The sequence below is a fragment of the Chrysemys picta genome, chromosome 22 (assembly GCF_011386835.1).
Source record: "Chrysemys picta bellii isolate R12L10 chromosome 22, ASM1138683v2, whole genome shotgun sequence".
In the NCBI taxonomy this organism is placed as follows: domain Eukaryota; kingdom Metazoa; phylum Chordata; order Testudines; family Emydidae; genus Chrysemys; species Chrysemys picta.
In genome coordinates, this window is record NC_088812.1 from 12,532,161 (window position 1) to 12,545,515 (window position 13,355).

General features: G+C 58.6%; 1 protein-coding gene across 5 annotated transcripts; it reads right to left on the minus strand.

Annotated features, from left to right (window-relative positions):
• Positions 1-5,349: 5,349 nt before the first annotated feature.
• On the minus strand, positions 5,350-11,286 carry PYM1 (PYM homolog 1, exon junction complex associated factor). Of its 5 annotated transcripts, none has more exons than XM_065575882.1 (3): positions 11,241-11,286; positions 8,232-8,325; positions 5,350-6,236 (listed from the first exon to the last, which is right to left on the minus strand). In XM_065575882.1, the coding sequence occupies exons 1-3, from the start codon at positions 11,269-11,271 to the stop codon at positions 5,720-5,722; spliced, it is 642 nt and encodes a 213-aa protein (XP_065431954.1). In that variant the 5' UTR covers positions 11,272-11,286; the 3' UTR covers positions 5,350-5,719. The 5 variants fall into 5 exon arrangements, with proteins under 5 accessions (XP_065431954.1, XP_065431953.1, XP_008173456.1 ...); XM_065575881.1 differs by having other exon boundaries at positions 8,232-8,349; XM_008175234.4 differs by lacking the exon at positions 11,241-11,286 and adding an exon at positions 9,115-9,271 and having other exon boundaries at positions 8,232-8,349.
• Positions 11,287-13,355: the final 2,069 nt, after the last annotated feature.

The following is a 13,355-nucleotide window of genomic DNA, read 5'->3' on the forward strand; positions in this document are numbered from 1 at the left end:
GTGGGGCACCGGTCGGTCGCCCCGGGTGGGCTCTGGCTCCATTGACGCCCGTGGGGCACCGGTCAGTCACCCCGGCTGGGCTCTGGCTCCATTGACGCCCGTGAGGCACCGGCTGGGTCGCCCCGGCTGGGCTCTGGCCCCATTGACGCCCGTGGGGCACCGGTCGGTCGCCCCGGCTGGGCTCTGGCCCCATTGACGCCCGTGGGGCACCGGTCGGTCGCCCCGGCTGGGCTCTGGCCCCATTGACGCCCGTGGGGCACCGGTCGGTCGCCCCGGCTGGGCTCTGGCCCCATTGACGCCCGTGGGGCACCGGTCGGTCGCCCCGGCTGGGCTCTGGCCCCATTGACGCCCGTGGGGCACCGATCGGTCGTCCCGGCTGGGCTCTGGCCCCATTGACGCCCGTGGGGCACCGATCGGTCGTCCCGGCTGGGCTCTGGCCCCATTGACGCCCGTGGGGCACCGGTCTGTCGCCCCGGCTGGGCTCTGGCCCCATTGACGCCTGTGGGGCACCGGTCGGTCGCACCAGCCTGTTCTCCTCACAGACTCACTCCTTGCCCAGCAAACCGCGCCACAGAACAGCTGCCAGGAGAACGGCACAAAGGACCAGGGCTCCCAGCAAGGCCCCAGCGCCCGTCCCTCGGGACAAGCATTGTCAGTCTCTGGCCTGTTCACCCGGGGACCGGGCAGTAGTGAATCAGCCGCAGCCATGGCAACGTGAGCCTCACACGCACGTCTGCTCATTGCACAACCGGCTACTGCGCGGCCTGAGTCTGAGGGCTCCCCCCTTTCACAGCACATTGGGGGAGGGCAGTTCAAGGGTTCCCCCTTCCCCTCCACTCACCTGCAGAAGGGGGGAAAGAATTGGGGTGTGATGGGACAATTCACCTGGGGAACTCACCGCAACAGGATCGGACAGAGGCATAGGATTAAAGGGGGTTAGATACATACAGGACTAAGGACAGGACCTAGTTATGATAAAAGTTACAAGGGCCAACGAGGCCACATAGCAATCAGTTCCACCACCACTGAAATGCAGCCACCTCTGGGGTGGAACATGGCAGCTGTTAACACCTACACAGCAGAGCTGCCGGAGCCAGTAGGGAGGCAGAACCCCCACCCTGGCTGAAGCTGCAGAGGGATGTAGGGAGGCAGACAGGGACAACCAGCAGTGGGGGAGGGCCAGGACAGCAGCTCCCACACCCAGTTCCCCCCTTGTGCCCCACATTTGGTGTTTTGTATGATGGGTATTTTCCATGCGTCCAACTCCTGCCAACTCCCCCAGCTGAGAAAACCATCAGGGCGTGACTCCCGGGCTCCCGCCATCCCCAGCTGATGGGGAGATGCAGCCTGGCCCGTGGGATCAGACTCCGGCATCATGCCAGCCCTGCAGGGCAAACCGGAGTGAAGGACGGGGCACCGTGGGTGAAAGAGGGACATACCATGGAGCCTGCCATCCAGGCAGGCAGGAAGGGAATGGAGGGATGAGCTACAGAGCCAGTCACCTGTCTAGAGATGAGCCCAGAGACATGGCTGAGATGCAGAGTGCGGCCCTGCCACTCTGTGCTCACAGGGAAACTGAGTCACAGAGGGACGTGACCTTACCCAAACTGTCACAGAGAAAGTTAGTGGCAGGAGCTTGGAGTGGGTCTCCAGAACACAGTACAAACGCCCTGATAGAACTCGTTCAGACCCCCTCCCCCAAAACGTGCTGAGGACCCAGGAGTCCTAACTCTGCCCTTAACCACTAGGCCTCCCCACTCCCACTCCCACCTCTACTCTAACCCACGAGAGCCCCCTCCCTTCCCACAGCTGGGGATAGAACCCAGGAGTCCTGGGGCCCAGCCCCCACTGCTCTAACCACTAGACCCCACAGCTGGGGATAGAACCCAGGAATCCCAACCCCCCCACCCCAATCCCCTGGGCAGCACTTCCTTCAAGCACCCCACCCCAGGCCAGCTGCCCAGCCCAGCCCCCAGGAAACAGTTTAACCTTCAAGGACAAAAGCCGAACAAACACCCCCATGGCCATTCTGGTCCCTGGGGCTCGCCCCCGCCTTGGGCTGGTTCAATTGGCATGGGCGAGCGGCTGGGCCAAGGGGCAGTCAGTGACCCAGCACTGCCAGGAACTCCAGGCGAGCGATGACTGGTCTGGCAGAGCTAACCGACTGGGAGAGAGGAGCCGGGGGGGGGGTGTGTGTGTGTGCGCATCACTGGGCGGGAGAGTGTGGCTTGGAGGGGGAGCGGGCAGGGGGACGACAAATGGCATTTGTATCCCAGCCGCAGCTCCAGGGCCGTCAGCCCAGATGAAGCCCCTGCTCCAACCCACTCAGCTGCTCCGGGGCGGGGGGAGTCCGGACTTCTGGGTTCTACATGCTCTTCGGCAAGTCACTGTCCCGGCACCGTGCCTCAGTTTCCCTATTTCCACCTGGTCTTCGCCTTTGGCTCTCCAGGACAGGGCCTGGTCTGTGTTTGCCCAGCGCCCGGCCCACAGGGACCCCACTCTCAAAGCGATTAATGCTAACAGGTTCCCCCACTTGGAAGGAGCTGCAGGGAGAGGGGATAGCCTGTGTCCCCCCTCCCCCGAAGCACATGGTGTTAACAGACCTCGTGCAGTCCCCAGAGGTGGGGGGCCCAGTCAGGTCACCCCATGTGCTGACCCCAGCTCAGCTTGAATAGACGCAGTGAGGGGTTTCACGCCCAGCACCAACCAACGTCCCGGAGGCCGGGGAGTCCAATCCCACAGCCAGCAAGAGCTCCCCTCTTTCTCCTAGAGGTGGGGCAGGAGCCGGCAAATGGGCCCCAGGCCGCAGCCCCATACCAGGTTCCTGCCCCTGCTACCACCACCCCAGCCTCCCACAGGACAAGCCCGGCAGGACCCTGCTCTCCCCTCGCTGTGGCCCCGCCCAGCCACACGGTCTAGGGGTTAACACAGGCAGAGTGAGAGCCAGGACACCTGGGTTCTGTTCCTAGACCGGCTGCCATCTCCCTGCAGGGGTTCAGGCAAGTCACGCCCACCCCCTCTGCGCCTCAGTTTCCCAAAGCGGCAGCCACGCTGGTAACAAATTGCCCTCCGTGTGCCCAGGAGATGCTCCCGCCCCCCCGCCCGCGCAGTGACACTGACCAGACCCGTGTCCGTCACCCTGGCATCTCTCCCACTTAGTCACCCTCTGGTCACTATGGCAACAAACAAGACAAGCTGTGTTCTGTGCGGCTTTTAATTAGTCACCAATTCTGTGCCCTAAACACCCGTCGCTACCCAGAAAACCGCTGGGCTGGGTCATGCACAGGGGCTGCTGTCCCGGCCCCACAGCTGCAGCTCGTTGAGGGCAAGGGAAGGGGGGACGGGACATATCGTTCCCATGAGACACAGGGGGGCTGCTGCCCCTGCCAACCCTCATCCCACACCCGGTCCGCCCAGTTCCCACCCCCCTGCCCTTCCATCACTCCCAAGCACTGGGGAGGAAGGGGGCAGATGACCCCACACGTACCCGCTGCAGGGTTCTTCCGCTGGGAGCTACGGGGCGAGATGGACCCTGGCTCTGAGCTGCTCTAGCAGCTGCTGTGTGACTGCACAGCTGGGGAAACCGAGGCACAGCCAAGTCACCTGCCCAAGGTCTCCGGGGGCCAAGTCAGCACTAGAACCCTGCTTCCCCCTCCCAGGCACCCCGCACCACCTCTCCCTGGCCGTGCTAACGCGCTGCCTCTGCGGCACCGAGCCGACTCCGTGCCACTTACAGCCCGTTAATGGGGTGGAGCTTCCGGCCCAGGCCCTGTGAACACCCGGCTGCACCAACAACCCAGAGTGCGTCAGCGCAGCCCCAGGGCAGGAGCAGCCGGAGGGGAGACGGGTTCGCTGAGCTCTGCGGCGTGGGGGCGCACACAGGCTCTCAGCCAGCCAGGGAAGGCCGCTGGTGGCAGTGTCACCTTGGGACCCGCTTGCTGGGTGCTGCTCCCAGGGGCTCCCACTAGCATCCCCACCTACAAAGGCAGATGGGCACTGCCAGGCCTGGGCGCTGGAGAAGACAAGCGCACCAGGGGGATCTAGGCACTGGGTCACGGCCAGGCAAGTCGCCATTGTCAATTAGCCAGTCCCCACGCCCCGAGTCGGTAGCACGACCTATCAAGGTTTTCTGACCTTTCCCATTACAAGACCCTGTTTTCGTTGCTTAGAACTTGGCTACGCTTTAACCGCTCGAGCTGAAATTTCCCATGCCCGGCATCTGCTGCCTGCTGAATTCTCCTGGGAATTTCGGCCAAAGCTCTCCAGCCACTCCGAGCAAGGAGAAGGGGAGCAGGAGCCATGGGCCACCTCCTGGAGAGCCCAGTCAAAGGGGATCGAGGCCTCACTCCCTCAGCTCCTGGCGAAGCCGCCAACAACCCCCGAAGGGTTTTGTGTAAACCCCTTTGCAACCCCCTCCCCCAGACACAAATCGTGATCCAAAGCTTCCTTTGGGGTCTGCAGCAGCAGGACACACCCGCCCTCGCCTCTCCAGCAGCGCTTGGCCTCCAGCACCCCCCAAAACGCAAGGCCCACCCCAGCCTGCATCTAAGGCAAAACCTTCCTGTCCACCACTGCCGTTGGGCTGGGCTGGCAGGACCCGCCCAAGTGCCCGCACTCCACCAATGGACGAGGCAGCTCAGATTTCGCTCTCGCGTGCAGGGCGACAGGCGTCACTAGAACAGTGACCAAGGGTCTCACTTTCAGCCGGACGCCTGCAGCCCACCATACTCAAGGGACTGGACGGTCCCTACAGAGCCACCTGGTGGCCAGTGTCAGGCGGAGCAGGTCCCCGTTTACAGGGGCTCAAGCCAGTTACTCTTACACCAATACACCCCCAAGACAGGCGGTGCTGCGCTCACCTTCGCAGGGGTGCACCAAGGACTAGCCAGGGGCACAGTCAGCCCCCCCGACTGTTCTTAGCAGTGAGACTTGCACAGAAAAATCTTGGAAAATGGGACCTAGACGGAGCAGCACCTTCCTGAGTTTGCAGAGAGCCTGAAGCAATCGCTGGAGGGTCATTCCACTGGGCGCGGTCTCAGATGCTGGAGAAGATCCGTTCAGGGCCAGCACTGTTAACTAGTTCTCTGCTCCCACAGGGAAAGCACCACGTTCCAGAAAGCTACACAACCTACTCTGAGTAGCCCTGCATTCTGGGTAGGCCGTTACCACACCGTGGGGCTGACGGGGGGAGGATGGGCGTGTTCTCCTGAGAGAGGGGCGCGCCTCAGCTTTCTCGGCTTTCCCTCCAGCACGCAGAGCACGCACACTCCGGGGAAGCCAGCGAGACTCTGTGGGGGCCTGAAGGCAGCTTGGCTCGAAGAAGGAAAAACAAAATCCCAGACGCCGAGGTCACTACTGCAATTTTATTATTGTGTCATTTTTAAAAATCAGAGGAGTGAGTGAGTGGCTGGAACACAGAACACTGAGGACCTGGGACTCCTACGGGGCTGGGGAAACAGCCGTGGGGTGCTAGCCCCGCCCACCCCCTCCCTATGACACCCCCAGCCTCCCCCCCCCCCAAAGAAAATAATAAAAAAGGAGAGAGGTATGTGAAAAGTTGTCGAGTTTCTAACCTCGATAGCTGGGAAAATTGTTCTTAAAAACCAGGCAGCACCCAACAAAAAACCCAGCCGGGCCCAACGAGGTCACCACAGCTCGCAGGATTCATTCACCTGCGCGCATTGAGTCCAGTTCAGAGTCTCCCTCCCGGGCCCCCCCCTTACAAATCCAGCTCCAGGTCCTCCAGCTCCTCCTCCAACGCCTTCCGCCGCGCCAGCTTCTCCAGCTGCTCTCTCGTCGGCTGCTTGATCTCCCCAGAGTCCAGCCGCTGCTGCAGCTCCTCCACCTGCCGCAGCTTCTTTTTCAGGTTTTTCAGCTTCTTGGTTTTCTCAGAGGCTGAGGAGTCCCCGTCCCCCAGGGCCGTTCCGCCGCAGGCCTGCTGCTGCTGCAGGGCCGACTTACCATCCCCCGGGGGGCCCCTGTCCCTGCTGCTGCCCCCCAAGAGGGTGGCCTTTTCCAGGGACTGGATCAGTTCGTCTGTCTCCCTCTCCCCTTTCTCCTGCTGCTGCTTCCTCTTCTCCTTACGTTTCAAGTTCCTCTTGGCCGTCTTGGACAGGCCGGGCTCGCCGCACTCCGCCTTGGTGGCCTGCTTGCCTGGCTGCGCGTTGGCCTCGGGGCTCAGACCGGGGGGCAGGTCTGGTTTGCTTTTGAAAAACTTCACATACTTATTCTCATACCTGCACAGAACAAAATCCATCAGGACTTTCCTCTCCCACGCACAAAGAACAGGAGCCAGCCAGCTGGTCCATGCGGCGGCCATCAGCTCCAACGCGCTCTAACCCCACTGCACACACCCAGCGCCCCAAGGCCTTGCCGCTGCAGATCCAGCCCACCACAGGAGGTGCTGAGAACCCACTGGCCCAATCACCACCCAATGAGTCATGAATGCTCAGCCCCTCCCATCAGGCCCCCCAGAACAGCGGCATCACTGAGGGACAACTCCAAAGGGCAAAGGAATCACAGCACTTGGCCGCCACCCTCAGGGCGGGAGACGACGCCCAGGACCAGAGGAGTGAGCCTCCATGAAACAGACACACCTCGAACATTTCCGGATTTGAGCAGTTTGCGAGTACCTGAGCTCTATGCCTGAGACTAGCAATGCCGGCCGGCAGAGGTTACCCTCGCAGGCAGGACACATCCGGAGCCCTGCCGAAGCCGCCCACCAGAATGATTTATAAGGGGAGTTAATACATACCGCCAGGTTACATCTTATGGTATAAGAGGGGTCAAAGTTGGTCGGGCACCTGGAAAAAGACTCAGATCTCACGATGTAACCCAACAGTACATACACATGGTTATAAATCATTACAGCCGAGGGGGCGCTGGGCTGGGGGGGGGGATCTTAAAGGGGCTTGACTGGGAAACGTGGGACAGCCTCTCCATTGCACCCTTCCTGACAGATGTGGCCCAATGGGAGACAGGCGGTTTGCTGCACCATGGCCCCTCTTGGATCGACTCGCGCTGGACCAGCGAGAGGATATCTGGTGCGTAAGAACTGCACACGCGCACGCCAGCCCGAAGTGCAGCGCTCGGCACTAGCACGCTGAAAACACTTAGAGGGAGTCCCAGCGTCGGGAATCTCGCCGAGGCAGGGCAAGGCCTCGGGAGACGGGGCAGGGAGGCCATCTTTAGTATTCCCCAAAGGGTTTGGAGACGGCAGGTTCGACTCCAACGAACGACCACATTCCCAAAACTTCATGGCCCAATCTGGAAGCCTAGAAAGTTGACAGCCGATTGGCCTTAGGTTCTAGCGAGGAGAGGGAGCCACATCCCATATGTGAGAGTCGATGAGCCCCCATGGGGGCCGACGTAGATCGACAGCGGCACGCTGAGCCCAACCCCCCCATTCCAGCTCACTAGTGACCCTTCTGTGGACATGGGAATTCTGAAGCCAAGCCAGATGCCCCGGGAGCTCCCTGAACATGCTCTGCCGTGGGAGAAGAGCTGGGATCAGTACTCCAGGGCTGACGGGAATGCCTGGCTTGCATTAGGGATTCAGAGATTTAAAGCCAGAAGACACCCTTGGGATCACCTAGTCTGGTTCGGTGGAGCACTGAAGAACGTGTTTCCAACTCGGCCACAAAGCCTCCCACGGATCCTTTGGGGAAAGCGACCCCAAGCGGTGAGCAGGCCCCACACGTACAATTGTCTGGCTCGTCACGCTGCACCCAGCTAAGAGGTGGACCAGGAGAGGACTAACGATTGTAAGATGGGCCGTTACCCTGAAAGAGGGAGAGGTCCCAGGCCTATATGCAAAAATGGTAGCAGTTTAACCTATCCCTGGGCAAATCCATGGGGACCGTTATTTCAGTGAGCGTGGCTTTCTTCAGGTTAGCTTATGGCCTTTAAGAACAGTTTTAAGCTAAACCAAAAGAAACCGCCCCGAATCCAAAAGAGCGCGCACACAACAATTCGCACCAGCTTAAAATCACACCTTAAGTGAAACCAGCGCCGCTTCCTCGGGTAGCCCAGCTCTGCGGAGCAGGCCACCTGTTCACTGAATAGGCCGAAGCGCCCGGCACACATTCATTGCCGTAGAAGCAGATAATCTCACAGCCGTCGAGGTTTTCAGATGCAAGGAGTTGGACTGCGTAACAGCCCCCCCACTACGGGCCATGCAAGAGATCCCAGAGGCCCTCCCCTGCTCTCTGGAGGACTAGAATTCGACTTACACCGGCACTTCTTCTTGGGGCACGTATCCCTCCTTCACCTTTCTCTGCTTCCTCCAGGTCCCGTCAGGGCGCTGCGTGGAGGCAATGTACTTCCCTGAAACGTTACAAGCATCTTTGTCTGTGATGGGATATTTTAAAGAGGGGGAAGGGAAAAAGTGATTTCAATATTCACCTAAAGGCTGCTCAGTAAGACCCGGCCAGCTAAGAACCCCAGTCCAATAAGAGATGTCACCTCCCCCACCATGTCTCTCTGGCAACTTTCAGTTCACAGAAAAACTGAAAACCAGCTTCACGCTCCCCCGGTCAGTACTGGACCCTCCGATGGGGAAACCGAGGCACGGAGCAGGGAAGGGAATTATGCCGGAGGTCACCCAACGAGTCAGGTCTCCGATGGGTCAGTGAGACTGTACCGGTGCCGTCTCCTACCGCAGAGAAACTGGGGTTCGCTACCGCCAGGGCCTGCCCCGTGGCCCCCCCACCAGCGCAGCCCCCCCCCAGGCCCCAGTCAGGATGGGGCTTCTCTGGCGGGGCCCGCAGGGGACGGGGAGGAAACAGCCCCACGCGATCCGGAGTGAGACTGAAGGGGGGACACGAGGTTAAGGAGTTCGGGGGGGGGCACAGACACGTGACTGGTTAAGGGGTCAGGAGCTGGGGAGATAAGGGCGGTGGGGGGGTCCCTGGTGGTGGTGGGGGGACAGGATCCGGGGGGGGGCAGGAGCCGGGGGGGTCCCTGGCGGGGGGGGGGCAGGAGCCGGGGGGAGCTGGGGGCAGAACGGGGGCATACGGGCCAGGCGGGGGGGGGGGCGGCTCGCGGGGGGGTGAGGCCGGAGCGGGGGGGGGGGGGCGCTCCCCTCCCCCTCCCGGAAGCGGTTTCCGCACTCACCGGTCTCGTCAGTCACATAGGGAGTCGCCATCTTGGAAACGCGACCCACTTCCGGCCACTCTGCCCCGCCCCCGGAAGTGGCGTGAACGGGCCGGGGAGAGCCCGGCCGGGGGCCATCTTGTTTTTAAAGAGACACTGACCGCCACAGGGCTCAACGGGGTGGGGAGACATTTCCCAGAATCCTTTGGGGCTTAGGCTAAGCGACCCCCCCCCCACATACACACACAGAGCGAGTCACGTGGGACACAGGCCTCCCCCAGGGGACATCTGTGTGGGGGGAGGGCTCACTGGTTCAAATCCTGCCCCGGGGGTGGGGGCGTCAGGGGTTCGAATCCTGCCCTCGGCCGGGTGGGAGACGGTGGCGCCCGGGGGGCGACTGGAGCCCCAGGCCAGCGGAGGGGGAGGGAACGGGGCATCTCCCAGGGGTGGGGTGAGGGGTCTGAGGTGGGCGCTGGGCGTCTGCACCTGTGACAGCCACATCCCCACACTGCCAGGAGCAGCAAACACCCCCCGTCACCGTCCCCAGCCACGGCCATGTCCCCACACAGGGCACAGCAGTGGGGGGCGATTCTCCCTCTGGACAGGGCAGGGGGGCAGCCCAGCCTGGGGTGGTGCATCGTTAAAAGGATGCGGAGGAAGTGGAGACGACAAGGGCTGGAGGAAAGGCTCCCGGGGAGACGCCCAGAGCTCAGCACCGCCAAGAGAAGATGGGGGAGGTGATTTGGTGTCACCAGCCAGGCCAGGCACAAGAAGAACCCGCAGTGGGAAGCCAAAGCCAGGCTGATTCCAAAGGGAAATTAGGCCCAGAAGTTGGCAGGGAGGGGGGTAACCCCTGCACCCAGCTCCCCACAGCGGTGGGGGGATGACCCATCGCTCCGTGTCTCCTGGCTTCCTTAGCCAGACACTAGCTCTCCGGCTCCACCCAGGGGGCAGCGGGCAAAGGCCTCTGCTCTGTGCCAGAGCAGGTGATCGAATGGGCCCCTCTGGCCTCAAGGCTCTAGAATGGATTCTCGGGAAATCCTGTGCCCATGCACCTCCCCCACCGCGAAAAGCCAGACCCCACCTCAAGGCGCCAGCAACCCAAGTTCTGACAGCGGGGCGGGGAGGGAGGCCAAGGTACCAGCTCCCTGGGGAAGCGGTTACAGTGGCTGATCACAGCCCAGCAGCTGCCTGACCGCTTTCGGTGGTGACAGATGGTATTTCCAGCCTTGCTGAGCTGTCTCTCTCAGGTACATAGCCAGCCCCCAACTGTTAGGATCTGAGCCTCTCACGTTCTTACCCCAGTCGCCCAGTGAGGCTGGGAAGTGCAACAATCCCCATTTTACACGTGGAGAACTGGCACCGAGCGGCTACGGTCATACTCCTGGGGCAGAGAAAGGACGGAAGCTGGATTTCCCCCGTCCTAGACAGCGCCGTAACCGTTGGGTCATCCTGCCTCCCCAGGGAAGCGACCAGATGGGCCGAGCTGACACCTGGCCAGATGTTCCACCTTCGGATTAACACCGGGGATGAAGTTTGCAACCCAGGAGATTTGTGTTTTGTTTTGTGTGTCTTTAGTTAGTGACAGAGAAGAGCCGCTCACCCTCCCCAACTAGAGCATTTCCTGCCTGCCACCATTAGCAAGGCATCATGAAGGCTGGAGAGCGAGGCCAGATGGCAGGGAAAAGACAATTTCCCCTGGAGATGCAGTAAACCTCTGATTTGATTCACAACCTCCAGGTCAGTAGATAATTAGTTCCATATCAGCCAACAATCGGATTTGAAAAGATTGGCTGGAGTTTCATTAACTAGTTACAATGATCAATCCAATTAGCAGAGCATGGGGTAATTCAGTTACCCAGGGATTAGATCCATTACTCAGGCAGGGAGCGCCTGTAATTTATTTAGGCGAAACCCCAGGCGCTCCCGATGCGTTTAAAGCCATAAAGCGGCTTTTGGACTAGAATGACACCAGTTTAAAAATAGCCTGTAAACAGCAGTGCCCTCAGGCCAGCCCTGCCACGCGCCTAGGGCCAGCCCTGCACACACCCTATGGAGCCCCCCTGCACCCCAGTAGCTGCCAACTAAACAGGAGCACCTCTCAGGGCAATAGGATTCTCCCCCTCTAGGGATCTCACTACCCTCACCTGTTGCATTAGGGTCTCCAGCAGTAGCCATATTGGGGAGAAAGGGGAGCAGCTGATTGGACTTTATAGAGGCTTTGTGGGTGGGGCTGTGAGCTAGGCTCCACCCTTCCCCTTTTTTGGTAGCTGAATGGGGCGGGGGTCTTAACACGGCTACCGCTACCCTTAGCTAACCCTGGGGGGGACTTAACACCGTTTTCCCTGCGGGCTGGGCTGCATGGCAGTTTTCCAAGGGGAGCAAAAGGGAGGCAATCCACCACCAGCAGGGGATATTCTGGGAGCAGGGGCAAGGGAGGGTGAGTGTGTTGCCGGAGAACCGCCATGCATTGTGTTTGCTTGGCACCTGCAATCCAAGGAGCTGACCCATTGTAGATCAATCTCTGATAATTTTCATATAACTTTACATTGTGCCTCTTCATATAACCTTGTGGTGGGTCTACCCACGTGTGACCTCTGTATCCTGGGACTTTGTATCAAAGCCTCATTTAAAAACTTTGCATTGCCCTTGGTATAATATTATAGCCCCTAAGGATAGAATAAGATAGAAGAAAATGTCTTTTTGCTAGCAGTAGAACAAGAGCTCTCCCCCCCCCCCCCACTCTTAATCAATTGCCCTGTTGAATGAATGAGGTGTGAATGAGCAAGGCATGGAAGGCAGCACCTCCAGACAGCCTCAACTGTTGGAGAGGGGCTGGGAGCCAGACCCAAGGACAATAAAGCGTGTCAAGTGGGCTCATTAAAGACAAGCAGACATACTGACGTCCTCGGGGGTTAGAAGCAAGCACCTTCTCTTGGAAACACCCTTTTTGCAGCATTGGAACAACACTCAAAAGAAAGCAGCACAAAGAACCAATGAACACAGACACAGAGTTTGAATCTGGTATAGATTTGCATAAGAAAAAAGCTGCTATAAAAGTGAGGTGTCTTGCAGAGGACCCCGGGTCTCGTCTTGTCAACATGGGAGCATCGATCCGGATCGGCAGAAGCCCGGCTCCACCCCCTCCCCCATCTAACTCACCTGGCCAGTGAAGTTAAGGGGAGCAACTAATTGGTAACAACAAGACGGAATGGGTTTGTGTGTGTGTGTGTGAGTGTAAGTGTAATATATTATATGCATATAATACAGTGTTAATGAATACATGTATTACTAATAAATGTGGCGTTTTGCCTTATTCCCCCTAAAAAGATCCTGTGCAGTACTTTAAGTACAACATTTTGGTGGAGAATGCGAAAGGGGGAGCAAGCATAAAATCCACAGTTATTATAAAACTGGTGTGCACACCGCCAGCTTTAGCAAGCCTGGCACTATAGGAAAAAGAGTGTAAACTTTCAGTTAATTAACCAAACTCTGAAGGATATAGGAGTTTAGGTTTAAATTGTGTTCATGACTGAGCTAAAGAGGAGAACTTAGTGTTTCTCACTCTAATCCGGGGAAGGATTAACCAAACTCTGAAGGATATAGGAGTTTAGGTTTAAATTGTGTTATAGAGGTACATACACCCTCAGCCGTAGCAAGACTGAGCTAAAGAGGAGAACTTAGTGTTTCTCACTCTGATCCGGGGAAGGATCTAATCCGGGGAAGGATTTGTATAATTGGTGTATGAACCCTCGGTGGTAGCAGACCGAGTAATACAGAGGGAGGCTTAGTGTCTCTCCCTCTGGCCCAGAGTGGGTTAAAAACATAAGATACAGATCTTGTTCTGTTAAGCCAAACTCTGAAGGATATAGGAGTTTGGGCAGTGTAGTGTGGTTTATGTTTGTTTGTTTTTTTGTTTTGTTTTGTTTTTTGTAAGTAATATTGTGGTAATTTCACAATTTTGAAGAAAATGTTTAAGGAACGGGACCAGGAAGGGTGGGGGGTAGTTGGAAAGTCCACCCTCCTTGCTAAATTGGTAGTGGAACAAGGCTTGTGCCCATGGAAAGGAACTGTTTATTGGAAAAAGCAGGATCGGGCCCAGGCAACCAACAAATAGAGAAACTGAAAAACAGGTTGGGTACAGAGAGTTAATACAGCACTCTCAAATCTTACAGCAGCAGTAACATCAGGAGAAGAAACATTTAAGACCCCAGAAGGGGGCAGACCTTTGGGACCCCTCTGGAGATTGGGAAGGGGGATAT